Source organism: Gopherus evgoodei, chromosome 23, assembly GCF_007399415.2.
Source record: "Gopherus evgoodei ecotype Sinaloan lineage chromosome 23, rGopEvg1_v1.p, whole genome shotgun sequence".
In the NCBI taxonomy this organism is placed as follows: Eukaryota; Metazoa; Chordata; order Testudines; family Testudinidae; genus Gopherus; species Gopherus evgoodei.
Window position 1 is genome coordinate 1142215 of NC_044344.1, and position 23983 is coordinate 1166197.

Below are 23983 nucleotides of genomic sequence, written 5' to 3' on the forward strand. Positions count from 1 at the left end.
TTCCGGCGAGGAGCGCGCCGGGGGCCGGGGAGAGGGTCACCATCCCCAGCAGGCGCAGGGCGCGGCAAGTCCCCGCTCCGGCGGGGCACATGATGCAAGAGGCCGCGGCGGCAGGCGGGGCTCCTGGGGCACCTGCCGAGCGATTGGCCGGGTCCCGTGACGCGCCTGCCCCCTCCCCGCCCGGGGGCGGAGGGAACCGGGCCGGGTCCCCCCAGCCGGAGCTGGGGGAGCGGCCCGCGAGAGGCCGAGGGCGCCCGGGCGGATCAGGGCTTCGCAGCGCGCAGGGCTCCCCGGCCCGACGGGCGCGCAGCGGCTGCGCCCGCCCTGCCCGGAGCGGCTGGTGCCCGGGCGGGGGGATGCCGTTCCCGGGCGGACTCTGGTGGCTGGTGTGCTGCCGGCAGGGCTTCACCCTGCTCCGGCGGGACTATGGCGAGCCGGACAAGGAGCCGGACGGGGAGGCCGAGGAGGAATCGTCCTTCGAGCTGCGGAGCAAAGGAGCCCAGGTGGGTGCCCAGCGCTCTGCGGCCCCGGGGCTGGACGCGGCTCCTTCGGGCGCTTTCCGGGGGCAGGGGGCGCAGCCCCGGCCCGGTTCTCCGGCCCGTAGTCCCGCACGCTGGGGCCGGGACGTGGGAAGGTCCCGGGGCCAGGCCCCTTCCCGCTGCCCCCGCCGTCGGTGCGCGCTGCTGGCTCCCTCCTTTGGAACGTGTCCTGGCCCGGGATGGGGGCGCGGGGGGAAGTCCCGGGACGGCTCTGCCCCAGAGAGCGGCCAGGCCAGCCGCAGCGCAGGGCTCGGGTGCCCGACGCCCCCTGCACAGCAGGGCTTGGCCCCAGAGGGGGCTGAGCGCGCGGTGTCTGGGGTCCCTGTGCTCTGCAGGGAGATGCAGCCCCGGATCCCTGCCGTGTGCGGCGACCCCCAGCCCCGGCTCATGGAATCCAGGCACCCCCGCCTGCCCCGTCCATGGAACCTGGTGGCAGGTTGAGTGGCGCCCTCAGCCCTGCGGTGCTGTTAGCCTGACAGCTCCTATCTCTTTGGGGAAGGGGTAGCACAGATCCTGGGCCATCCCACTCCCAGCACCCCTGTGAAAGGGAGGTGGCATCAAACTGTATATCAGGAGAGTTGGGTGTCCGTTGGGTCCTAGCTTCCTTGAGCGCCTGCCACCCCAATAGCGTGGCTCGTGCCAGCCCTGTCAGGGGACCCTGCTGGGGGTGAGTTGGAGCTCAGAGGTCTCCCCAAGGCTCTGTTATGCCTGTCCCATCAGGGGTGGCCTAGGAAGGGTCATGGGCCCTTCTGGCAGGTGGAGCTGAACGTTCAGACCCTTCCCCCTGGCTCCTGGCACCAGCTGTGGCTGCAGGGAAAGGCTGGGACTGTCCCATCGCCCCTGGGTTGGGCATGCAGCTCTGTGTGCTGCAGTTTGATTTGCCATGTTTCTTTCAATTGGTTTCCTGTCCTTTCCTAATAGCCTGCACTAGAGTGCCCTCTTCACACCTTCCCAGGCAGGCAGTGCCATTCCCACCCGGCTCCACAGAGCCGAGGTGCTGAGGCGTGCACCCCTGAGCTGGCTGCAGGCTTTCAGCAAATGTTACTGAACTTCTCTCAGTGGTTAGAGGGGCTGGCTGGGCCCTGGGGGCCCTGGCTCGATTTCCTGGCTCAGCCCCAGGCTCCTAGTGCCACCCTGGATAAGTAGCTCCTGGCCAGATTTCCAGAGAGCCCCGGGGCAGATTTCCACAGGCTCAGCCCCAGCAGATGGGGCCGGGTTTACAGCCTGCTGCTGAACTCTCCTGAAAACTGTGGCCTGTCTCTCTGGGCCTTGGTTCCTGTTCCTGTGCCTGCCTTGTTCCCGCAGACAGGTCTTCGGGGGCAGGGCCTGTGTCTCACTGTGTCTGTGCAGAGCTTGGCTCGAATCTGGGGTGCTGGTAACGTGGCTGAATCCTGCCCCCCTATCTCAGGGGGGTCTGTGCAGAGCCTGGCACAACAAGGCCGGGGTCTGTCTGGGGTCTCTGGATGGTACTGCTGTTGCTCACTGGCAGTTTCCCTTCCAAGAGCCCAAAAGGGGAGAAGTCCCAGGCCTGTTTCCTTTGGGAGGGATCTTGGCCCAGGCTTTCTGGAAGTCCATGTCTGCTGTCCATTGATGTGCCCTTGGCCATGGGTTAGCCGACCCCCTGGGGGAATTCTCACAAACCGCCAAGATAGAGAGGCTGTGTGCAGGGCGGCTGTTATGCCCACCTAAGATCACACTGCCCTCCCATGATGGTGTGTGCAGAAGGGGCACGGGATCCTGGCTGTGGCTCTTGTGGTTGGTGCGGTGTGTGTGTGTGTGTGTGTGCGTGTGTCCGTCCGTCCCCAGGACCTGGCCCAGCCCAGCAAGGTGATCTCAGCGGAGATGCGTGTGGTGCTGGTGATGAGGTGGGGAGGGGAGCCCTGCGCTGCCACCTCTCGTCTGGGGCTCCCCAGAGACTTGGCTCATCTTGGGCCTTAAATAGAGGATTCTGGGCTGTCAAAAGGGGCCAGAATCCTTCATGTAACCCCAGAGCAAACAGTGTCTCCCCCTTCTAGCTGCCAGCACCCCAGTCCACACCAGGCAGCTGCCCCCAGCCAGGGGAGGGGGTGATGGAGGGAATTGGGGCCAGCTCTGGAGGATAGAGAGGGCTGGTCTTTGTACCCTGAGTTCTGTGTTCCAGGCCTGCGCTGGGCCAAGCCCCTGCCCCCAACTGCTGCTCACTGGCTAGGGACACTGGGGTCTGTTCTGCGTGCAGGGGGAGTAGGAGCTGCTTCTTCCCTCCTGGAAGGACCCAGGTGATCCTGCCCCTTTAATGCCACTTGGTGCTGTAATTCAGAGCATGTGAGAGCTGGCAAAGGGGCCCCAGTGCTGGGCCCCTGGGGGCTGAACGCATGAACTAGGAGCTAATCCTGGACCCAGCGACGCTGGGGAGTGAGCAGCCCCACATTGCCCATCTGATCACCCCATGTGGCCTCTTCTCAGTGCACAGGTTCAGATCTCCGGAGTTCTATCTGCCCGACGGAGGAAGAGGGGTGGAGGGGAAGGAGGGGTGCCCCTGCTGCCCCGGGGCTGCTGCTGTGAGGTGCTGGTGGATGGAGCCAAGTGCCCCTTTAAATTCCTGGCTAACCAGAATGACCAGGGGGCGGCGCTGTGCGTATGAGTGGGCCTGGGGTGGGGAGGGGCAGGGGGCATGTGAGTGGGCCCCGGGGGGGGGCAGTTGTGGTGCTGGGCATCTGAGTGCTGTGCGGGGGGTGGCGCTGGGCGTGTGAGTGGGGTGGGGGAATGGGTAGCTCTGTCCCTCTTGGCCCAGACCTGCTGGGCCCAGCAGCTCGAGAGTGCTGGGGGTCCCAGGTACTGAGCCAGGGTTCTCCCATTCCTCAGCCTGTCCTGGGGTGTGAGCCCTGGGCTGGCCTGTCTCTCCCGGCGGGGTCCTGGCTGGGCCGAGAGTCCCTGCGTGCCAGCAGCTCTCTCCCATGGTGACGGTGGGGCTGCCAGCAGGGCCCTCGCCAGGGTGCTGCCATGGAGGCTCAGGATCCGTCAGACGCCGGGGCCCAGAGTGGATTTGCTGAGGCCTTGGCTCCGACAGACAAGGCAGAGCCTGTAGGAGAGGGGAGCTCACTGCAGAGCTGCCCACCCCACTCCGGGGCAGGGAGCAGCAGGGCTGGGGTGCCAAATCCCAGGGCAGAGGCCCATGGTTGTGAGGAGGCTGCCCACAGTGCAGCAGAGAGACCGGCCAGGCCTGTGAAATGCCAGCAGCAACCAAACGGCTTCGCAGGGTCCCAGGGGCTTCACGGTGCTCCTGGCCCTTGGGCTGCCCCCGGGCCATTCGTGGAGCTGCCAGCTCTGGGGGGTTGACAGGCCATGAGGCTGTTGTTCCTCGTTGCCATCAGAGCACGGCAGGGTAAGGCTTAGTGCCAGTGTGGGCGTGGCGGGGCCGTCCCAGGGGTGCGTGGAGACAGGTCGTATTGCAGTGCAGGGTCTGGCAGCGCCTGCGGCTGCTTCCGCCGAGCCTGGGGAAGCTGCTGCTTTGCCCTGGGGCTGCCCTGTGTGGAGGAGGCTGATAACACTGGGGACTCCCTGCTGTTTGATAAGGAGACGTAGTGCTTCCTCTTCCCCAAGGCCTGTGCACCTCCGCGGTCTGGGCTGAGTAGCACGCCAGGCCCTGCCCCCCCATGCGGTCTGTGGTGAAGACTTTATCAAACCACGACGGGTCATGTGCTGCCTTGGGCGTGGCTGCCCGTCCTGCCCTGCCGGGGCCCCCGTGAGCACATGTCTGTGCACAGGCTGATACATGTGGGGCTGTTGCCTGGCACACAGGGCCGGGGAGCTGGGGTCCAAGGCTCCCTGCTGTGCAGCTGGCGAGGGTGCAAAGGAAACTGGTGCCCCTCTGTTATACACACCTGGGTACCTGCTACCGTTCAGCTCCCCAGGACTTGCCATCAGTATGGGCCATGATACTCCTCGTCGCCCCGGGGGCAGAGGCCAGCAGCCGCTGCCCAGATGTGGCTGGGGGGTGGTTTTAGAGGGAACTGTATCTTTAAGGTGGCGGGGGGGGATATGGGTTTGTAGGGGCCATTTTTCTGGGGCTGATGAGTGTTTGCCCAGAGCCAGAGGAGTGACTCCTGCCTGCCCTTGGGGAGCTGGGCTGGATGCTGTGACTGGGTCTGGGCAGCAGCCTCGCCAAGCAGCCCATGGACCAGCCCCAGCTGTGCTGGGACCTCCCCCCCATGGTTGGAGCAGCTGCCTCAGCCCTGCACTCTAAGGCCTGGCTCCTGCCTGTTATTTATATCGCTGGAAAAGAGCCCGCGGCTCCCCCGCAGCTGGGAGGCAGCCAAGGCCCCGCGGCTCGGCCGAGGATCTTCCGGGAAGCTGTTTGGGGAGCGGGGAAAATCCTCCCCTGCTCCGTGGCTGGGTGCAAGGGGCCCCCAGACGGACCCCTCCAGTGCTGCTGGGCGGCTGGGACAGAACCGAGCCAGGCTGTCAGTGCAGGGGCTCCGCTTATATTGGTAACAGGTGCTGCTAATGCCACAGGTCAGCCGAGCGCTGGTCCCCCAGGGCCACCGCTAAGTACCTGCTGGAGCCCCCCCCCTATTTTTAGCTGCAGCGTCCTTTGCATCCAGTCGCTAGTTTGCACCCCGCCCCCCAAACTGTGAATGGCCCATTGTCACGGAGTCACCGGGCGATGCTCTGGAACTGCTCCCCACAAAGCCAGTCGGGACTTTGGGGAGCCTCCTCTCCCTTGGAGCAGACTTGTTCAGGGCAAGAAGCTCACACGGCTTCACCTCCTGGGTCTCTCCTTGGAGCATTCAGCATCCTCTGCCCCTCCGTGCGCTTCCCACAGCGAGTCCACCCCAGCGGGGTCCTGGGGAGCCACCGGGTCCTGCACCCCCACTTTGCAGTCAGATGTGACTCTCAGCCAGCCAGTAAAACAGAGGTTTATTCGATGACAGGAACAGGGTCTAACACAGAGCTTGTAGGTACAGCGAACCGGACCCCTCGGCTGGATCCATTCTGGGGGGCAGTGAGCCAGACCCCCAGGTCTGCCCTCCACCCTTGACCCCAGCCGGCTCCAGACTGAAATCCCCTCCAGCCCCTCCTCCTCTGGCCTTTGTCTCTTTCCTGGGCCAGGAGGTCACCTGATCTCTTTGTTCACCTTTAGCTATTCCCTTACAGGGGGGAAGGGCCCCAGCCATTCGTTGCCAGGAGACAGAGTGTCGGCCATTTATGCACACTGGAGACTTAAGAAATTCACAGGGGAAACTGAGGCATCCACACAGTATTCAGAGGAAACATTAAGAACCGTCCCACTTCGTCACACCCATCAACTCCTCCCTTGCAGACAGGGTAGGGGGCTTCCTCATGGGGGTTTGTTCTTACTCTATCTACATCTGCCAGTACCTCTCCCTCCAGACCTGCAGCCCCCTGGTGTCCCAGCCCTGGGCTTCCCCCCCGCCCCCAGCTCTGACTGGACTGGTGCCCCTCATTCACAGCCCAGCCCTGGGTTTCCCCCCCAGCTCTGTCAGTGCCCCCCAGTTCTGGCCCACAGGCCATTGGTATCTGAACCCTGGCCTTCCCCCTACATTCCTCCAGCTCACCTGGTGCCCCTCAGTCCTGGCTTGCAGCCCCTGCTTTCCCTGCCCCTCTCCCCCTCCACTTTGGAACAGTAGGACTTTCTGGTCTGGGGGGTGCCCTCCAGCTGAGCTCTGCTGATGCCCCTTGGTGCTGCCGGCAGTGTTGTTTTCCCCCCCTCACATCTCAGCCCAGCAGTCTGGGACGTCCCAGGTCCAGAGCAGGGAAGGACAGGGCATCAGTAAAGCCAAGCCCTGCAGATGGGGAGGATCCAGCACCTGTCTGGCTGCTGGGCTGGGGACTCTGCCAGTGGCTCTTGCTGCGCGGAGCCCCCTTGCTGCAGGCGAGAAGTTGATGGCCCCAGTGACAATGGGGCTTTGTGCTGTCAGGTCAGCGTCTTGTGCAGTGCTGCATGGGACAGAGCCTGGCTGGGTTGGCTGAGGATACTGGGCCAGCTCACCTGGCCACAGCCCGCAGGCCTAGCCGGGGTGCGGGCGGACGGACTGGCTTCGTGGGTCACTCATCTCCTTTCATGTGGAAGTGGCTTGGGGTGGGGACGTGCGGGCTGAGTGTTGCCTGCTCCCAGCCACCCTCCTGGGAGGGGCTGGGCCTGGGGCTGAGACCTCTGGCTGATGCTTGTGTGGGGAGAGTGGGGGGGGGGGTAGGTGGTGGTGGGGGTGTCGCACACCTGGCTGGGGATCTGGAACTCTAACGGCGCCTCTGCCTTTGCTCCCCAGGGGCCATTGCAGCTGAGCCTGACCCAGCCCGTCCGCACCAGCAGCGGCTCCGAACGGTGAGTGACCTGGGCCCGGCAGCCCCCGTCTCTCGGGCACCCAGCTTGGCTCCTGCTGCCCTGGAATGGCCCGGCAGTGTCAGGAAGCTTGCCACGGGGCCCAGATTAAACGCAGCCAGGAACGGGCGCTGGGTTGGCCCCTTGGCTCGCGTGCTGCTTGAGCACTGGTCCCTACTCCCACGGCCCGGCCCTGCCGATAACCAGCTGCCATGTGGCTGGCCCCTGGCATGGTGCCCCCTTCCCAGGAGCCTCGCAGCCAGGCTGGGGGGCTGGTGGAGCAGAGGGGGACTAAGGCCCTGCTCCTTGGCCCTGACCCTGCCCTCTAGTGATGATAATCTTAGCCCATGTCTGCCATCCCCTCTGGGCTCCTCTCCCCAAGGTGGAGCTGGCTTGCTGTGGTACCAAGCCCTGATCCCATGTGCCTCCATCCCGGGCAGATCTCCTGGCCTGTGTCCACTCCCAGGTGGTCTGAGCTCCCCCAGGCTCTGTCCCTGCTGAGCTGGAGCGGGGGTCACAGGGCACCTGGCGGGCACTAGCTTTGCCGGAAGGGGAGGCTATCGCGGGGCAGTGCCCAGGCACTAGCCCATCGGCACTTGGCTCTGCGGGCGCCCCAGGCTGTCTGCAGCGGATCCCGCTGCCGGGCCTTCCGGAAGTGACTCACAGCTCATCTGGGCCTTGGCTGTGTGTGGGATGGAGGAGGGGAGCAGCTCCTTATCCAGATGGCAGGCTGAAGGGGGGAGAGACAGGGCCCTGCGGTGGGAGGGGGGGGTCTGGTTTGGGTGGCAGGGTCAGGGCCCCGTGGGGGGGTGAGGGGCTGGAGGGTTGTGTCAGGGCCCTGCGGTGGGAGGGGGGGGTCTGGTTTGGGTGGCAGAGTCAGGGCCCCACAGTGGGGTGGGGGGGGCGGGTGGAGGGCTATGTCAGGGCCCTGCGGTGGGAGGGGGGGGGTTTGAGCAGCAGGGTCAGGACCCCACAGTGGGGGAGGGAAGGGCTATGTCAGGGCCCTGTGGTGGGAGTGGGGTCTGGTTTGGGTGGCAGGCTCAGGGCACCGTGGGGGTGGCGTGGGGTCTGGTTTGGGTGGCAGGCTCAGGGCACCGTGGGGGTGGCGTGGGGGGGTGGAGGGCTGTGTCAGGGCCCTGCAGTGGGAGGGGGGGTCTTGTTTGGGAAGCAGGGTCAGGCCCCACAGTGCGGGTGTATCACGGAGTCACCGGGCGATGCTCTGGAACTGCTCCCCACAAAGCCAGGCAGGACTTTGGGGAGCCTCCTCTCCCTTGGAGTGGACTTGTTCAGGGCAAGAAGCTCACACAGCTTCACCTCCTGGATCTCTCCTTGGAGCATTCAGCATCCTCTGCTCCTCCGTGCGCTTCCCACAGCGAGCCCGCCCCAGTGGGGTCCTGGGGAAGCCACAGGGTCCTGCACCTCCACTTTGCAGTCAGACGTGACTCTCAGCCAGCCAGTAACACAGAGGTTTATTAGATGGCAGGATCATGGTCTAAAACAGAGCTTGTAGGTACTGGGAACCAGACCTCTCGGCCGGGTCCATTCTGGGGGGCAGTGAGCCAGACCCCCACGTCTGTCCTCACTCCTCATCCCCAGCCAGCTCCAGACTAACAACCCCCTCCAGCCCCTCCTTCTCTGCTCAGTTCTTTTTCCGGGCCACGAGGTCACTTGACCTCTTTGTCTCCAACACCTTCAGCTGGCACCTTTGCAGAGGAGGGGCCCAGGCCATCAGTTGCTAGGAGACAGAGTGCCAGGCATTTAGGGGCACTGGCCCTTTGCTCTGCCAGATACTTAAGAACTGCCTAGGGGACACTGAGGCACCAACACAGTATTCAGAGAAACATTAAGAACATTCCTAGTGAGGTCACTCCAGCCAGTGACCTGGGGAAGTTCGAACCCACCAACGTTCCTATGGATGCCCCAGCATCTCTCCCATTCCTTGGTGTGAGTTACACCAGGACAGTCCAGTCTCGCGCCCTCCCTTAGGTCGGGTGTGCTTGATGGCACTCGCAGGCCGCATGTGGGAAGGTTTATGTGGCTTGAACCCTTTTGCTACCCCAATACCCCTGGGGTTCAAACTGGGACGGGGTCTTCTCCCAGCACTCTGGTCTGTGATTCGGGCTCTCTTGGTTAAGAGCCCCCATCTTGGCCTTGGCCAGCTCTGGGCTTGGGCAGCTGCTCCCCACCTTGTGGCCCAAACACAACACCTCTGCCGTCCCCCCTTGCACTTTTCAGCTTTTACCGTCAGTCCCACCTCCTTGAGGCAGCCCAGCCCCCTCTTTACCTGGGACACCTGTTCCTCCCAGGTCTGGCTAAAGATGCACGTTATCAGTGTCTGCCAGGGCCAAGTTCTCCATTGCCCTTTGCTTGTTTAGAATCTCCCCAGGCCTAGGCATGGGGTGGGCATCGGACACTGTGATGGCTTTAAGCTTCTAATAGCCCCCACAAAACCAGATCATCCTGTCTCCCTTGGGGATTAGCCCAGCCCCACGGGTGAGGCCCATGGGCTGTAAAACGGCTGGATCCCATCTAAAGCCAGCATGTTCCTGACCTCTCTCTCCAGGATCTGGGCTGCTTTCCCAGTGCCTCTGAACGGGCAACACCTGATGGGGAGATTGGCTCCCACCTCAGGGAAGAGAGCCCCCAGGGGGTCTTCCCCCTTCTCCTCCCAATCCTCCCCCTTTCAGGTCCACGGATCCCCTAATTCTCCTCCCATCCAGCAGCTCAAATGGGAAGAACCCTATGGATTCCTGGAGCACCACCAGCTGCCTTCCAATTCCCCCCAGTTCTACTTCCCATTGGGGAGCCCATTCCCGGGACAGGTATCCCTTCTCCTGCAAGACTCTGCCCCTGCAGCCTTCCCCAAGGGGGTTTGCAGCGCTGTGGCCAGCAAGTTCCCTCAGCTTCTCCAAGGAGGGATCCCTCTGCAGCTCGGTCTGGGATTCAGCTGCTGGGGCAGGGAATGGGACCTGCCCTCTCTCGCTGGCTGGGCCTGGGGTCACAGCCCCCCTGAGCCTTGTCCCTGGTAGCTCCCTCCTTGCTGTGTAATCACTTCCCAGCAGCACGTCTGGACCAGGCAAACCTGGTTGGCAGCTGACCTGCCTTTCCTGGGTATGTCCCCACTCAGCTGGGGTCTCAGCTCCTCCTGTGCCCAGCGCTGCCCTTGCTGTCCCAGTGGGGGCAGGCAGCGAGCTCTCTGCTCTGGTCACAGCATCAGAGCCAGCATGAGCCCCCTCTCCGGTGTGCAGGGGGGCGGGGAGCATCTCTCCCTCCCACTCAGCCCCAGGGGCTGGTTACAGGTAGGCAGGTATCCTGAGCCCAGCAGCTCCTCCCCCCTGCCAGCCAGCTTATTTGCATTTTCACTGACCATTTCCATCCTAGCCAATTGGTTCCCTGGATTTGAATTCAAGCCCTCTGCCGTTACAGGAGCGGGGCCTGGATCCTGTCCCAAAGAGACACAGTCACCCCCCAACAGGGTCTCCCAGCTGATATCCTGGAGAACCCCAACTACCAGCCAGCGCGACCCCTCCTGGGTCTGCACAGGGATCCGGGCCATAGGCAGGGCGAGGGGCTTCACCCCAGGGACCTTCACCCAGGTCCCACAGCCCTTCAGCATCTGCGGCTGCACCACCACAGTTCTCTCTGTCCCAGGGTCTCGCCCCCGCAGGCGTGTTTCCCCACTGACCCCTGGGCAGCCCCCTATGTCTCTCCGCTCCACCATCACCAGTCCACGCTGCTGCTGCTTCTCCTGCAGCTTTTCCTCAGGCTCTTGCTCTCTCTCACGGTCCTCTCGCTCTCTCGGGCTCTGCTCCCATCCCATCCGTCTCCAATCTCCTGATGGGGAACCCAATCGTGAAGACCCTCGTCTGATTGGGGACCAGACTCCCGGGGATGCCTGGCTGATGCTCCAGCTGCTCTTAGATCCTCTTGTAGCCCCATCTGGGCCAGGAATCTGCTCCTCAGAGCGGTCCTCCTCCTCCCACTCACGATTAACTGTGCCTTGGTGAACGTCCCCATGCGTAACCCTCTCTTTGTGCACAGGATCACAATGTCCTTCTCAAGGAGATGGTGATAGGCCATCACTTCACCGTTCCCAAGTGGCTCTGGACTCACAGGCCTGTGTGCTCTTGGCTCCCCCATGGTTTCCAGGAAGAACCTCTGGTGTGCCAGCCCTTCTCGTGATCACCACCTCTTTGCCAGGGTCGAGCTGCAGACTCCTCCGCCCCTGGGACTGCTCCTGCAATCCCCCGGGGAACCCTGCTACTGCAAAAATCCTTCTCTCTCCCAGGGTCGAGCGGCAAGCTCCTCCGCCCCTGAGACTGCTCGCTGCAGTCCTCAGGGGGACCCCGTTACTCCAACAGTCCTTCTCGCTGGTCACACACTCCCAGAGGTTAACCGCTCCCTGAAACCGTCCATCTCTGAGCTTTCAGCACGCCTGGTCCTCATTATCCCTCCTTTGTTTTACTGCTCTCCAGTCACTTACTGCAAGCAGTGCCATTCACGGGGTGCAGTACGTCCCGCCGCTGCCACCAGTTGTCACGGAGTGTTGGGGAGTCTGGTCCTGCACTCCTCTTCCTGAGATTCACAGAGACTCTCAGCCAGCCAGTAAAACAGAGGTTTATTCAATGGCAGGAACAGGGTTGAAAACAGAGCTTGTAGGTACCGCGAACCGGACCCCTCGGCCGGGTCCATTCTGGGGGGCAGTGAGCCAGACCCCCAGGTCTGCCCTCCACCCTTGACCCCAGCCAGCTCCAGACTAACAACCGCCTCCAGCCCCTCCTCTCTCCTCAGCCCCTTTCCCGGGCCATGAGGTCACCTGATCCCTTTGTCTCCAACACCTTCAGCTGGCACCTTTGCAGAGAAGGGGCCCAGGCCATCAGTTGCCAGGAGACAGAGTGCCAGGCATTTAGGTGCACTGGCCCCTTCCTCTGCAGCAATCACACGCCCTTATCCCACCACCTAGATACTTAAGAACTGCATAGGGGTCGCTGAGGCACCAAGACAGTATTCAGAGCAAACATTAAGAACATTGCCAGTTCATCACAGGATGTGTGTGGAGGGCTGTGTCAGGGCCCTGCGGTGGGGGTGGGGTCTGGTTTGGGTGGCAGGGTCAGGGCCCTGCAGTGGGGTGGCATGGGGGGGTGGAGGGCTGTGTCAGGGCCCTGCGGTGGGGGTGGGGTCTGGTTTGGGTGGCAGGGTCAGGGCCCTGCAGTGGGGTGGCATGGGGGGGTGGAGGGCTGTGTCAGGGCCCTGCGGTGGGGGTGGGGTCTGGTTTGGGTGGCAGGGTCAGGGCCCTGCAGTGGGGTGGCATGGGGGGGTGGAGCGCTGTGTCAGGGCCCTGCGGTGGGGGTGGGGTCTGGTTTGGGTGGCAGGGTCAGGGCCCTGCAGTGGGGTGGCATGGGGGGGTGGAGGGCTGTGTCAGGGCCCGGAGGTGGGATCTGGTTTGGGCGGGAGGATCAGGGCCCTGCGGTGGGGTGGGGTGGGGGAGTGGAGCGCTGTGTCAGGGCCCTGTGGTGGGGTCTGGTTTGGATGGCAAGGTCAGGGCCCTGCAGTGCCGGCGATGCTGCCCACTCAGCTGCTGCCACCAGCATTTTTCTGGTGGTTCATTGTCCAAATTCCTTGGCAGGCCATGAGTGTGAGCGGGTTATTTTTAGCTGGGGTTATCTGCATCCGACGGCTCGGCTGCTTTCCCACCAGGCGGGAGCGGGGGCGGGGGGGTCTTTCCCCTCTGGATTGGACCGGGTCACCCCACGCCCCCGCATTGCTGCGTGTGAGCCATGCACAGTCACTGGGGGAAGGGAGGGTTATCAGGGGCTAAGGGCCCCTCTTCTAGTCTCGGCAGAGGCCAGCTGCTTGGGGCTAGACACCCCCCCCCAGAGTGGGGCTAGCTTTGCAGGGGTTTGTTGGGAGGGCTAGGATGATGTGAGGCATGAATCCCCCTCCCCTGCCAGGGCCCGTCCCAGACTTCTGGGTGAGCCCTTGGGAGCTGGGGTGTTGGCGCGTCTCCCAACGTGCCCATTGCGCTGCAGTGGGGGTGCCACCTGTCTCCTCTCAGGCCAAGGCGGGCTGCTGCCCCCTCTGGGACCGGCGCTGCCCCCTGAGCTGCTTTCTCTGCACCCCCTGCCTGCAGCGCCAGCCTAGCCGCGAGCCCCAGGGGCTGAGTGGTGCTGCTGCCACGTGGCCTGTGCCAGCCTGGTACCCCCAGGCAAGGGAGCTGAGCCCTGGCTGTGCCAGGCCGGGTGTGCAGGAGCCTAGGGGACTGGCTGGCCCTCGCTCAGCCCCTGTCTTGGTCCCAGGTCTCTGCCTGTCTCGGAGGAGATGCGCAGCCTCATCACGGAGAAGGGACCGGGGCCAGTGGAGGAGGAGCCAGATGCCATCGTGAAAGGTGGGTGAGGGGCTGGGGGGAACTCAAGGGGCAGTTCCCTGCTTCCCGCGGCGGGTCCCTGTGGGCGGGGAGGGCTCCACCCTGGCCCAGACCCTGAGCCAGTCCCACTGGGATTTGAACTTGGGGCTCCAAGATGCGTGGGGTCTTCAACCTGCTGTTCAGACACTCCCCCTCATCCTGGCTCCCATTGCTCTGGGCTGAGGCTGCAGGCGCTGGCCAGGGGCATGGAGGCCCTGAAGGCCCCAGCACGGCCATGTCATGGCCCAGGACTAGCCAGCTTCCTGTGGTTGCATAAGGTGCTGGCCAGACATGAGCAGCGGCTCCCCAGCTGGAACCCCCCTGCGCCCCCCCGGAGCTGTAACATGGAGAAGCCACAGCCAGGCCAGCTCTGCCTGCACCCTGCCCCTGCCCCCCAGCTACCTCAGGGGCTGGACTGTGCAGTGGGTACATGGAGGGTGGGTCCTGGCTGCCCACTGCCCCCCAGGTCAGCTCAGTCCCTTCCCCTGCACCCTCTCCCCAGAGAGCCCCCTGTGTGGCAGGGGCCCGAGGGGCCGCAAATGGCCAGAACTTCCCTGGTGGGGGGGACAGACCGGCGGGGAGCTGGGGCAGTGCTGGGCCCTGGGGGAGCTCACCCCATTCTCTGTCTCTGCAGGCTGGCTGCAGAGGGAGGTGCGGGGGGGCGTGAAGGGCCCGTGGATCCGGCCCCGGAAATACTGGTTTGTGCTGACCCAGGACTCCCTGGATTACTACAGCAGCAGCGAGGTGGGAGCCCGGCGCCTGGGGACCCTGGTGCTCACTAGCCTCTGCTCCGTGCTGTGGCCCGACAAGCAGACCTACAAGGAGACCGGTATGGGTCCCTGCCTCCGGGCTAGTGGCGCAGATGCCAAGGAGGGGTTGGGGTGAGGGATCATCCTTAAGAGGGGCCCGGGAGGGCGTCAGTCTGGAACACAGACCTCATCGGTGTCCCCGTGCAGAGCTGCTGGGAAAGGCCGCGTCTGGCTCGGCATCCAGTGCTTCCTCCCGGGTTGCATGTGGCTCCCTGGCGGGGGCTGCTCTGGATGCTAGCCTCCACCCCTGGGCCCAACCGCTGGTGCAGAGGGCCAGGCCTGAAGGGTGCATCCTGCTTTCTGGAGCTGGCTTCTGGCTGGGGGGAAGCAGGAGCTGCCTGGTGCGCGGGAGGGGGCTTGAGACTGGTGGCCTGGGGCCCCGCGGCCTGTGTGAGCGCTCTGCCCTTCGCAGGCTACTGGAGCGTGACGGTGTTTGGCCGGAAGCACTGCTACCGCCTGTACACAGAGCACCTGAATGAGGCCGTGCACTGGGTGTGCGCTGTGCAGAAGGTGATCCACAGCAAGGCCCCCGTGCAGACGCCCACGCAGCTGCTCATGCACGACATCGAGGTAAGGCCGGGAGGGGATGCGTTTGGCCAGCCCATGGCTCCCCTGGGACCCTCCCTCCTCTCTCCTTGCCCGGAGGTCTGCCACAGCCCTGGCCGACTCCCAGCCCTTGGGTTAGGAAGCTGCTGCTGGGCGATCACTGGCTCCCGTGACCCCCCCAAACCATGGCCTGCAGCACATGGTGCCTGGCTGCAGAGCAGAGTCTCCTGGTACTGGAACCCAGAACCCCAGCACCTGCCTTTGCTGCAGCCGTCTGTGCCCAGCCACCTGCCCTGCAGCCCCGGCCGCTCCTTTGTCTCCCCAGGAGAATCGCGGGAATCCGGAGATCCTGGAGCAGATCTATCGTTGCAACCCCATCCTGCGCTACACCAGCAGCCCGCTCTACGCGCCGCTGCTGCCCTTCCCGTATGGCTGCTCTGACCAAAGCGGTGAGCGGGTGGGGGCAGGGCCGAGCTCTGTGGCTCCCTGGGAGGGGGCTGAGGGCTGGATCTGCTGCCTGGGGCTCCGTGGACCGGGATGGGGGGTGTCCCTGCCCCATGAGCATGGGGCTCCGTGGACCGGGATGGGGTGTCCCTGCCCCATGAGCATGGGGCTCCGTGGACCGGGATGGGGTGTCCCTGCCCCATGAGCATGGGGCTCCGTGGACCGGGATGGGGTCCCTGCCCCATGAGCACAGGGCTCCGTGGACGGGGGGGCGGGTCGGGTCCCTGCCCCATGAGCACGGGGCTCCGTGGACAGGGCAGTGCTACCTCATGAATGGGGGGGCTCAGGGAGTGGGGGGCGCCGTGGAGGTGTCTCCCCCTTGCGGGCCCAGCAGACATGGCTGCCATGTGTCTCCAGGCTCTTGGCTGGGCTGCTGCCCAGGCCCTTGCGTGTCTGTCTCACGATTCTCACGTGGCAGCTCTCACGGAAGGTGCTGCCTGGGCCCTGCGCCCAGCAGGGGGGCAGGGTCCCAGCCAATGCTGCCCTGGGCTCCCTCTGTCCCTGGGGCTGGGCACCATGCTCCTGCAGGGCAGGAAGAGGCTGGGGTTGCTGCCAGGAGCCTAGCTGGGCTCTGACCCACCCACGAGCCCAGCTCTTTCCTCCCCGCTCTGATCTGCCAGGGGAGCAGGCCCAGCGTCTGTGCCCGGAGCGTGCAGGGTGTTCCCTTCTGGGTTGCCATGATGACACTTGTTCCTGGTAGGGTCTGGGCGGGTGTCTGGTGATGGGAGGGATCCCCATTGTGCTAGGTGCCCCCCAGGTCGGAGCTGTCAGGGCCGAGCCAAGGCTCAGCGAGATCCAGGGACTGGCCCCCGGAAGCACTTGGCCAAGCGGGACCCAAACCTGACCTGCCTGGTTCCTGCCCTGTTAACCGAGCTGTCGCCTCCAGCCCCCAGCCCCCGCGGCTACATGACCCTGCGTGACGAGGCTGTGAAGCTCTTCAACTCCCTGCAGCAGCTGGAGTCAGAGCGAGACCCGGTGCCTCTGATCCAGGGCATCCTGCAGACATGCCTGGATCTGCAGCCGTTGGTTGACGAGATCTACTGCCAGCTGGTCAAGCAGACCACGGCGCCGCCAGTGCCCGGGGGGCTGGGCAACCTGCGTTACTGGCAGCTGCTCACCTGTATGAGCTGCACCTTCCTGCCCTCCCCGCCTGTCCTGCGCTATCTGCACTTCCACCTGGGCAGGCAAGTGCAGGGGTGTGGGGCATGCACCCCAGGGGAGAACGCTGCTGGTAGGGGTGTGCATGCTGGGCCCAGGGGTGTGGGGCGTGCTGGGCCCAGGGGAGTGGGGCATGCACCCCAGGGGAGAACGCTGCTGGTGGGGGTGTGCATGCTGGGCCCTGGGGAGTGGGGCGTGCACCCCAGGGGAGAACGCTGGTGGTGGGGGTGTGCATGCTGGGCCCAGGGGAGTGGGGCGTGCACCCCAGGGGAGAATGCTGCTGGTGGGGGTATGCATGCTGGGCCCAGGGGAGTGGGGCATGCACCCCAGGGGAGAATGCTGCTGGTGGGGGTGTGCATGCTGGGCCCAGGGGAGTGGGGCATGCACCCCAGGGGAGAATGCTGCTGGTGGGGGTGTGCATGCTGGGCCCAGGGGTGTGGGGCGTGCACCCCAGGGGAGAACACTGCTGGTGGGGGTGTGCATGCTGGGCCAAGGGGAGTGGGGTGTGCACCCCAGGGGAGAACGCTGCTGGTGGGGGTGGTGCATGCTGGGCCAAGGGGAGTGGGGCGTGCACCCCAGGGGAGAATGCTGCTGGTGAGGGTGTGCATGCTGGGCCCAGGGGAGTGGGGCATGCTGGGCCCAGGGCAGTGGGGCATGCACCCCAGGGAGAATGCTGCTGGTGGGGGTGTGCATGCTAGGCCCAGGGGAGTGGGGCGTGCTGGGCCCTGGGGGAGGGGTGGCAGGGTGCACTGGGCCTTGGGGGGCGGGGGTGAGGCAGTGCATGTGTCTCCGGGCTGTGTACTGGAGGGGTGACCTCCTGGTAAATAATTCACCTGGATTTACAGGCAGAAGGATATGAAAACCAGTAGCAATTTTTTTTTAAACTCTCTAAACTAGCCCTAAATTTGGAACAAGGCCTGGAGCAGGGGGCTACATGCCCCCTCCACGGGGCTCTGGCTGCACTCCTCCCTACATCTGTGTCTGAGCCCCTGTAGGATCTTCTGAGCCCTCGGGCTCAGTGATCTTGTGCCGTGGGCTAACGGTGCTAGGTGCCATGTCTGCCTTCCCAGCTCTGGTGCGGGAAACCTGACTCCCATCAGCAGAGAGCAAATCTGGCTGCTGAAATAGCCTGTGAGCTCCCAGCCAGGCCAGTGGGTGAGGGGCACTGTAATGTGGGTGGGATCCGGGCACTCTGGTCCTGCAGCCTCTGGGGAACTGCTGGGGATGGAGTGGCCGCGAGGGCTGGGTGCCAGGTGCCCTTGGCGCAGAGCGAGGGGCAAGGTCCTGGCTCCAGGGCGCCCGTGTTACATCCCGTGGCAGGGCTCTGGGGATCGGCAGCGATGGTGGCAGGGCCCCAGAGGCTGGGTTCTGGGCAGTATGCTTGGTGCTGCTCATTCCCTGATGCTCCCGTGTCCTCTCCCACAGGACGGAGAGTGAGTTCCCCGGCTCAGAGATGGCGGAGTACGGACGCTTCATCGTGGCGGCCCTGGACAAGACCCAGGTGCGGGAGTGCGTCCCCTCGCTGGATGAGATCGTGGTGCTGATCCAGCGGCAGGACATGCTCTGTACCGTGCACTGCCCTGGCACCTCCGCCTGCACTGTGGCCATCAGCTCCCACACCACAGCCGAGGAGGTGAGCAGGGAGTGGGGCAGGTGTCTGGATGTGGGGGGACCAGCATGGAGGGGAGGCTCCTGATGTGGGGCCAGCTGGAACCACAGTGCCCAGGCTGAGGCACCAGGGTTGAGCTGTGAGGGGGCAGGTTTCTGCAGAGTGGATGGAGCGGGTGACCTCTGAACACCAGGCCCTGTGTGGGGAGCAATTGGGCTCAGGGCTGCAGAAAGCAGGCTGGGGGCTCCTGTGCAGACCCTGGCTCTGGTGCCCCAGGGCGAGTGGAAGGCGGGTGGGAGACGCTGGGGGAGCGTCTGGGATTTCTCGCCGTGACCTGTCTGTGTCCCTTTGCAGCCCTGAGCGCCGTGGCCCGGGGCGTGCAGTCACCCCTTGGTTGCCTTTGTCTTGCCCCAGGTGGCCCGGGAGCTGGTGGCTCGGCTGGGCTTGTCTCAGAGCCCCAACGTCTTTGCACTCTATGAGCAGAGTCGGAACCACGAGCGGCCCGTGGGCAGGGCCATGCTGGTGGCCGACGTCCTCACCAGGTTTGAAAAGTAAATGTCCCCTCATGCAGCTGTCTTAGTGGGGCCTGGGAGGGGAAAAGGGGTGGAGGGGGCTTGGGGAAGCCAGGGGAAGAGAGGGAGAGGGGCTGGGAGATGGGAGCCCTGAGCTGGGGGGAGCCAGGGGGAGAGGGAGGGGGGCTGGGAGACGGGAGCCCTGAGCTGGGGGGAGCCAGGGGGAGGGGAAGGCAGGCGCGCCCATGGGGGCGGGAGGAGCCAGTGTGTGTGTGTGGGGGATGTCAGTTGCCTGGGTCCCATGACGATAGTGCAGTTCTGCCTGGGCTCGGGTGGCTCATTTGCCCCTGGAGGAGGCCTGGGGGCTGCATGGCCTGGTGCTAATGGGCACTGTCTGTCGCTTCGGCCTCGCCCAGCCTGGCAGGGGAGGAGAGGACACAGGACTCGACCTGGAGACTCTGCTTCAAGCACTACGGCTTCCTGGACACGGAGAACGTGCCCCGGGACAGCGTGGAGTTCGCCCTCCTCTTCGAGCAGGTAGGAGCCGGGCCCCGGCCTGGGCTGAGCAGGGCAGCTGCTCTTGACAGGGCTCCCAGTACCCTGCCCCAGGGTGCCAGGCGAGTGGGGCAGTGCTGCAGCTCTGAGCTCCTGCCACTGAGCATCACCCCCCACGTCCTGGCCCAGGACCCCCGGTGCTTCCCGACGCAACAGCTGCCGCAGCCCACCCCAGGGGGTGGGATGGGTTAATGCATGTAGGGTGTGGAGGGCAGGCGACTCACCCCCAGGGTGCTCCACGGCTGAATCCCCCCCCAAGCCCTTGTTCCTTCCTGGGTCTGCTCCCTGGCTCCCCTCTCTTCCCCCCGGACTGCTCCCTGGCTAAACCCCCCCGCCCCACAGGCCCACGAGATGGTGATCCGGGGCTACGTGCCCACGTCGGAGGACACGTTGCAGTCCCTGGCTGCCCTGCGCCTGCAGACTCTCAACAGCGACTTCTCCACGCACGCCCCCGTGCCCCGCCCGGAGGAGCTCTTTCCCGTCCACGCGCTGCACTCCCGCCTCCGGGCCTCCTGCCAGGGCCTGCCCAGGTGCCCCGGTGCCCGCCTCCGCGCGGGGTTGCTGGCCGGCACCCTGCCCTGGGGCCACTCGCTGGCCAAGCAGCAGGCGGAGCAGGACCAGAAGCTGCGGGGCCGCCTGCGCGAGGAGGGCGCCAGCGTGATGGCTGCCATTGTGGACAGGTGGAAGCTGCTGCAGGGCATGGACCGGGCCGAGGCCATGGCCGCCTACCTGGCGCTGGTGCGGGAGTGGCCGGGATTTGGCTCCACCCTCTTTGACGTCGACTTCCACACGGTGAGCCCCTTCCCTGGGCTGGGGTCCCTGGAGCAGGCCTTGTACTCTCTGCAGAGCCAGCAGCAGAGCACAGCATACGCTTTCTGTAGGACCTACAGAAACAGGAGCTGCTCTGCGTGAAAGGGCAGCCATTTTAAATTTGCTCTCCTGGGGTTTTGCATTGGGGGTGGGTCACAGCCAGGAGATGAGCATTTCCTGGGGGCCCACCCCTCAAGCGGGCCCTGGAAGCCGCCCCACTTGGGCTGGGGGCAGCTGCAGCATCCCCCCATCATTACCCTGAACTTCTCCGGGGGCAATAAGCAGCCTGACTGGGGTCGGGGGGGGCAGGGGATGGAGCTGGGGGGTAATGGGGGATGCAGGACTGGGAATGTGGCTGGGGGGAAGGGAGGGGCTGTGGGCCTGCCCCTGACTCTCCATCTGTCTGCAGAGCCTGGAGGGCAGCTGCCCCCAGCGCTTGTGGCTGGGCGTCGGGGCCAAAGCCGTGTCTCTGTACAAGCCCGGGGAGGCCGAGCCATTCGACAGCTTCTGCTACAGCCGCATCTCGTCCTTCAGGGTGTCTGACAGCAGCACCTTCCACCTCTCTGTGGGGGACAGGGACCTCCTCTTCGAGTGCCCCCGGGTAAGGCCCCGCACTCCCTCCCCTCCCCATGCAGACAGAGCGCGGTCTCCCTGCAGCACAGGCTGGGAACCCCCCACAGGAGCCCATGCTGGTGGCTTGGGCTGTGCAGTGACACCGGGGGGCTGGGGAGTGAGGGCCAGGGGCCGAGGCACGAGGGCTGGGGAGCGAGGGCCAGGGCCAGGACCGGGGAGCCAGGCTGGCGGCTGGGGCACTGGGGAGCAAGGGCCGAGGAGCCAGGGCTGAGGCCGGGGTACTGGGCTGGGGGCCAGGGAGCCAGGGTCGAGGCCGGGGGCTGGGCCTAGGCTCCAGGGCACCTCGAGTGCCCCTGACTGGCCTTTGCTCCCTCCAGGTGGATGAGATCGTCCAGCTCCTGCACACGTACCTCACCAGCCTGGGCACCAGGCAGACGCCCCTGCGGGAGGAGCTGGCCGACAGCTGCCACCCTGGGGACTCACTGGACTCGGGCCTCCCTCCCCTGCAGCAGAGACTGTGTCCAGCAAACGCGCCCTGGCGGGGCCAGCCCAGCGCAGGCTCCTTCCCCATCTAGCTTGCTGGCCCCATGTGCCAGCCCAGGTGACGTGCCCTTTGGCGGGCCCCTCCTGCACCAGCAGTGGCCTTGGCGTGTACAGGGGGCCGGGGCTGCCCCGAAGCGGCTCGCGCCCTGCTAGCACTGAGAATCCTGCCCGCCGGCTGGGGAGCTGGGGTGTCGGTGGCTGGGGTCTGCTTTGGGCCCTAGGGTCAGAGCCCTGGAACTACGTGGTCCTGAGGAGTTGGACACTCTGTTCCCAGTGTGGCATCTATAGCTCCTGGCTCTGAGCAGGGGGTGGAGGGCGGGGGGTGGGCAGAGACTTGCTCCCCTCACTCAGCTGTTGGGTTGCTAGTTTATTTCCTTAATTTATTTGTAGAAATGCCAGCTCCCTGCATCCTCCCTGGCACCCCCAGCTGGGTGCTGTGGGTGCCTGGCCTGGCACGGATGTGCCAGACGCTGCTTGGCACCTTATTCCTGGCTCTGCCTTGGTGTACTGGTGTGTCATGCCCGGGCTGGGGATTCACTCTTGCAAGTCCTGCTCGGCTGCTGGGAAACGTGGGGGTGCCTGGCGGGATCTCCCATGCAGCCCCTGGGGTCTGGTGATGACCTAGGCACCAGCACAGGTGGGCCAGGCTGTGCAGCTGCTTGGGGGCCCAGAGGCTGGCCAGTTGCTGTAGGGGTGGGGTTGGCAGTCTGTTTGCTAGGACCAGGGTGGGAGATGCTGGGGCTGCTGTCTGTGCTGGTGCTGGCCAGGTGTGTCATCTCCGGGCACCTTGGGCTGGCACCACCTGATCCCAGGGACAGTCACTGTGGTGACTTCTCCCTTAACTTGAAGGGTTAAGGGGCTGCTCTCACGTCTCCCCGCCTCCCCTTGGGCAGGTGGGTCCCAGGTGCCTTCACGCTGCTCTGTGCCATGGCACTGGACCCCCCGCGGAGCAGAGTCCTGCCATGGGCCTATTGGTAACTTGCAGCAACTTTCCCCAGGGTTTGAGAGCGCTGGCAGCGGCAGCATCCTGCCTTCCACCCCCATCCGTCTGTCTGTCCTGTGCACCAAGCACCTTCCCCCTCTCTGCCCCAGAAAGCTGCAGGCGGCCTCTGAGTGGCGGCTTGTTCCCGTATGGGCCTGTTTCTGTGCTGTGCTGGCCATGCTCCCTGCGGGCATGCTGAGGGCCAGGCCCATGTTGTGGAGGGGGCCTTTCATGAGAGTGGGGGCTCAGGCCTCTCTCTGTGTTCTTGTTTTTGTATTAAACACCCAAGGAAAGTGCAGTGCCTGCTCTGCTCTGTTCTGACACGCTGCTGGGAGCAGGGCTCCCTCAGGGCAAGGCAGGGACAGCAGCCTGGCATCCCTGCTGAACTGCCGCTTGTGTCCAGAATCGGGGCCTGCTTTGTGACTTCCCGTCTCTGTGCTTGTGATGAAAACGGGACCAGAGCGTAAGCAGCACAATAGCTCCTGCCTGAGTGTGCAGAGAGCCTGTGCCACGCTCACTGAGAGGGAATTGCCCTGGGCTTCCCAGGCAGCTGGCGATCTCGAGCCTAAAGCTTTCACCATCCCATGTAGTGCCCTGGGTGTGCCTCGTGGCCAGACAGGACAAGGGGCAGGCTCCCAGCATGACAGTGGCCGGATCGGCATCTCCCCTGGGGGCCATGTGTGGGTAGCCCAGCCGGGCTGTTTGCCCCCCCTGGGTCTAGGAGTCCTGCACAGGCAGGGAGTGCACTGAGGGGCAGGGTTGATGTGTGGGGGGAGGAGGGGTATTGCCCTCTCTGCCACCATGCTCAGTACTGGGGGGTGGGGCCCTGGCTCAGCCTGCACTGGAGTTCAGCTGCCCACTCACCCTGAGACTTTCTGAGGAAACTGGTGCCTTGTCTTGGGGGTCCTCCTAGGGGCTGCTCCTTGGAAGGAGGAGATGCAACTCCCCGCAGGCTGCATGTCCCAAGGGCCCAGGCTAGCAGGGCCCATGGCCAGGTCCCTTCCCCCAGCCAGAGACCCCTGGCATGGAAGCAGAGTGCCAGGGCTGCTAGGGACTGGTTCCTAGCCTTGCTTTGCTCTGACCTCTGGCATTTAATCAACGCTGCAGCCACCTCTCCCAGCCTTGGTTCCAGCTGGGTTCCTGCCCAGGGAGCTGGGGGCGGAGGCAGCCCCCAGTTTCCGCCTGTGCCCAGCAGGGCATGGGAGCTGGGCTGGGCACATGGCAGGGGAATATTTTTAGCTCCCATCTCTGTGCTGCTGGACCAGAGGAAAAAGCTAATTCTCCCTTGGGCTGGAGCCAGTGACCCCCTACGTGGCGCAGCTGCTTGCTCGGGGGGGGGGAGGGCACTGTAGGGTAAACCAAGCCCCTCCCTTTAACTGCAGGGAAATCCAGCCCCAGCTGGGGGCCTTGCTGGGGTGCCCTGGTACTCTCTGCCTTAGCCTGGCAGGGAGGGGGTTGGTGTCCCAAGGGGCCCCAGGCAAAGTGCTAGGAGTCAAGGCCATGGGCCACGGGGGTGGAGCCAGGCCCCTGGCAGGGACTCTGGGGAGGAGGGTTGGCAGAATCAGCCCCCAACAGGGGTGCACTGCTCTGGGGGAGGGGAACGCTGGCTGGGTCTGAGCCCTGGCATTTGTGGCTCTGCTGTGCTAGTCCCATCAGCTGGGCAGGACTAGTACCTGTGGCCCCGTGTCCCTTACTGCTCTGAGCTGGCTCCTCCTGCCCCAGAGCCTGCCCCCCTCACCTTATGCCTGGGCTGCTCCGCCCTAGGGAAGCTGCAGGTGGAACGTGTGGTTTAGCAGTGGGGCAGGGGCCTTCACCCACCTTTGACTTTCTGGTGCTAGATACATTAACCCTCTGCAGGCTCCAGAGACTGGGACCTTCTTTCCCTCCCCCCCCCCTGGTCTGGGGCCACAATTCCAGATGGACGGTGATAAATTGGAGCCAGGACAGAGACACACACGATTAGAAAGCTGCCCTAGGGACAGACCCCAGGAGCTCGGCCTATTCAGCAGGGGTTCAGGGGAAGTCGATCAGTCTGTAAGTACCTCCCTGGGCAACGGATACTGAGACCAGACCGAGCAAGGGCTGCTGTGGGCCCATGGCTGGAATGCAGGGGAGCATTTT

General features: G+C 64.7%; 1 protein-coding gene across 3 annotated transcripts; it reads left to right on the forward strand.

Annotated features, from left to right (window-relative positions):
- The first annotated feature begins 309 nt into the window (after positions 1–309).
- On the forward strand, positions 310–22160 carry PLEKHH3 (pleckstrin homology, MyTH4 and FERM domain containing H3). 3 transcript variants are annotated; one of them, XM_030541104.1, is made up of 13 exons: positions 310–503; positions 6806–6861; positions 13155–13243; positions 13896–14090; positions 14483–14640; positions 14942–15065; positions 16007–16304; positions 17704–17911; positions 18302–18438; positions 18816–18936; positions 19297–19746; positions 20174–20365; positions 20715–22160. In XM_030541104.1, exons 1-13 carry the CDS (start codon positions 357–359, stop codon positions 20910–20912), a joined length of 2373 nt encoding a protein of 790 aa, XP_030396964.1. In that variant the 5' UTR covers positions 310–356; the 3' UTR covers positions 20913–22160. The 3 variants fall into 3 exon arrangements, with proteins under 3 accessions (XP_030396964.1, XP_030396965.1, XP_030396966.1); XM_030541105.1 differs by having other exon boundaries at positions 18302–18429; XM_030541106.1 differs by lacking the exon at positions 310–503 and adding an exon at positions 5748–5843.
- The last annotated feature ends 1823 nt before the right edge of the window (positions 22161–23983 follow it).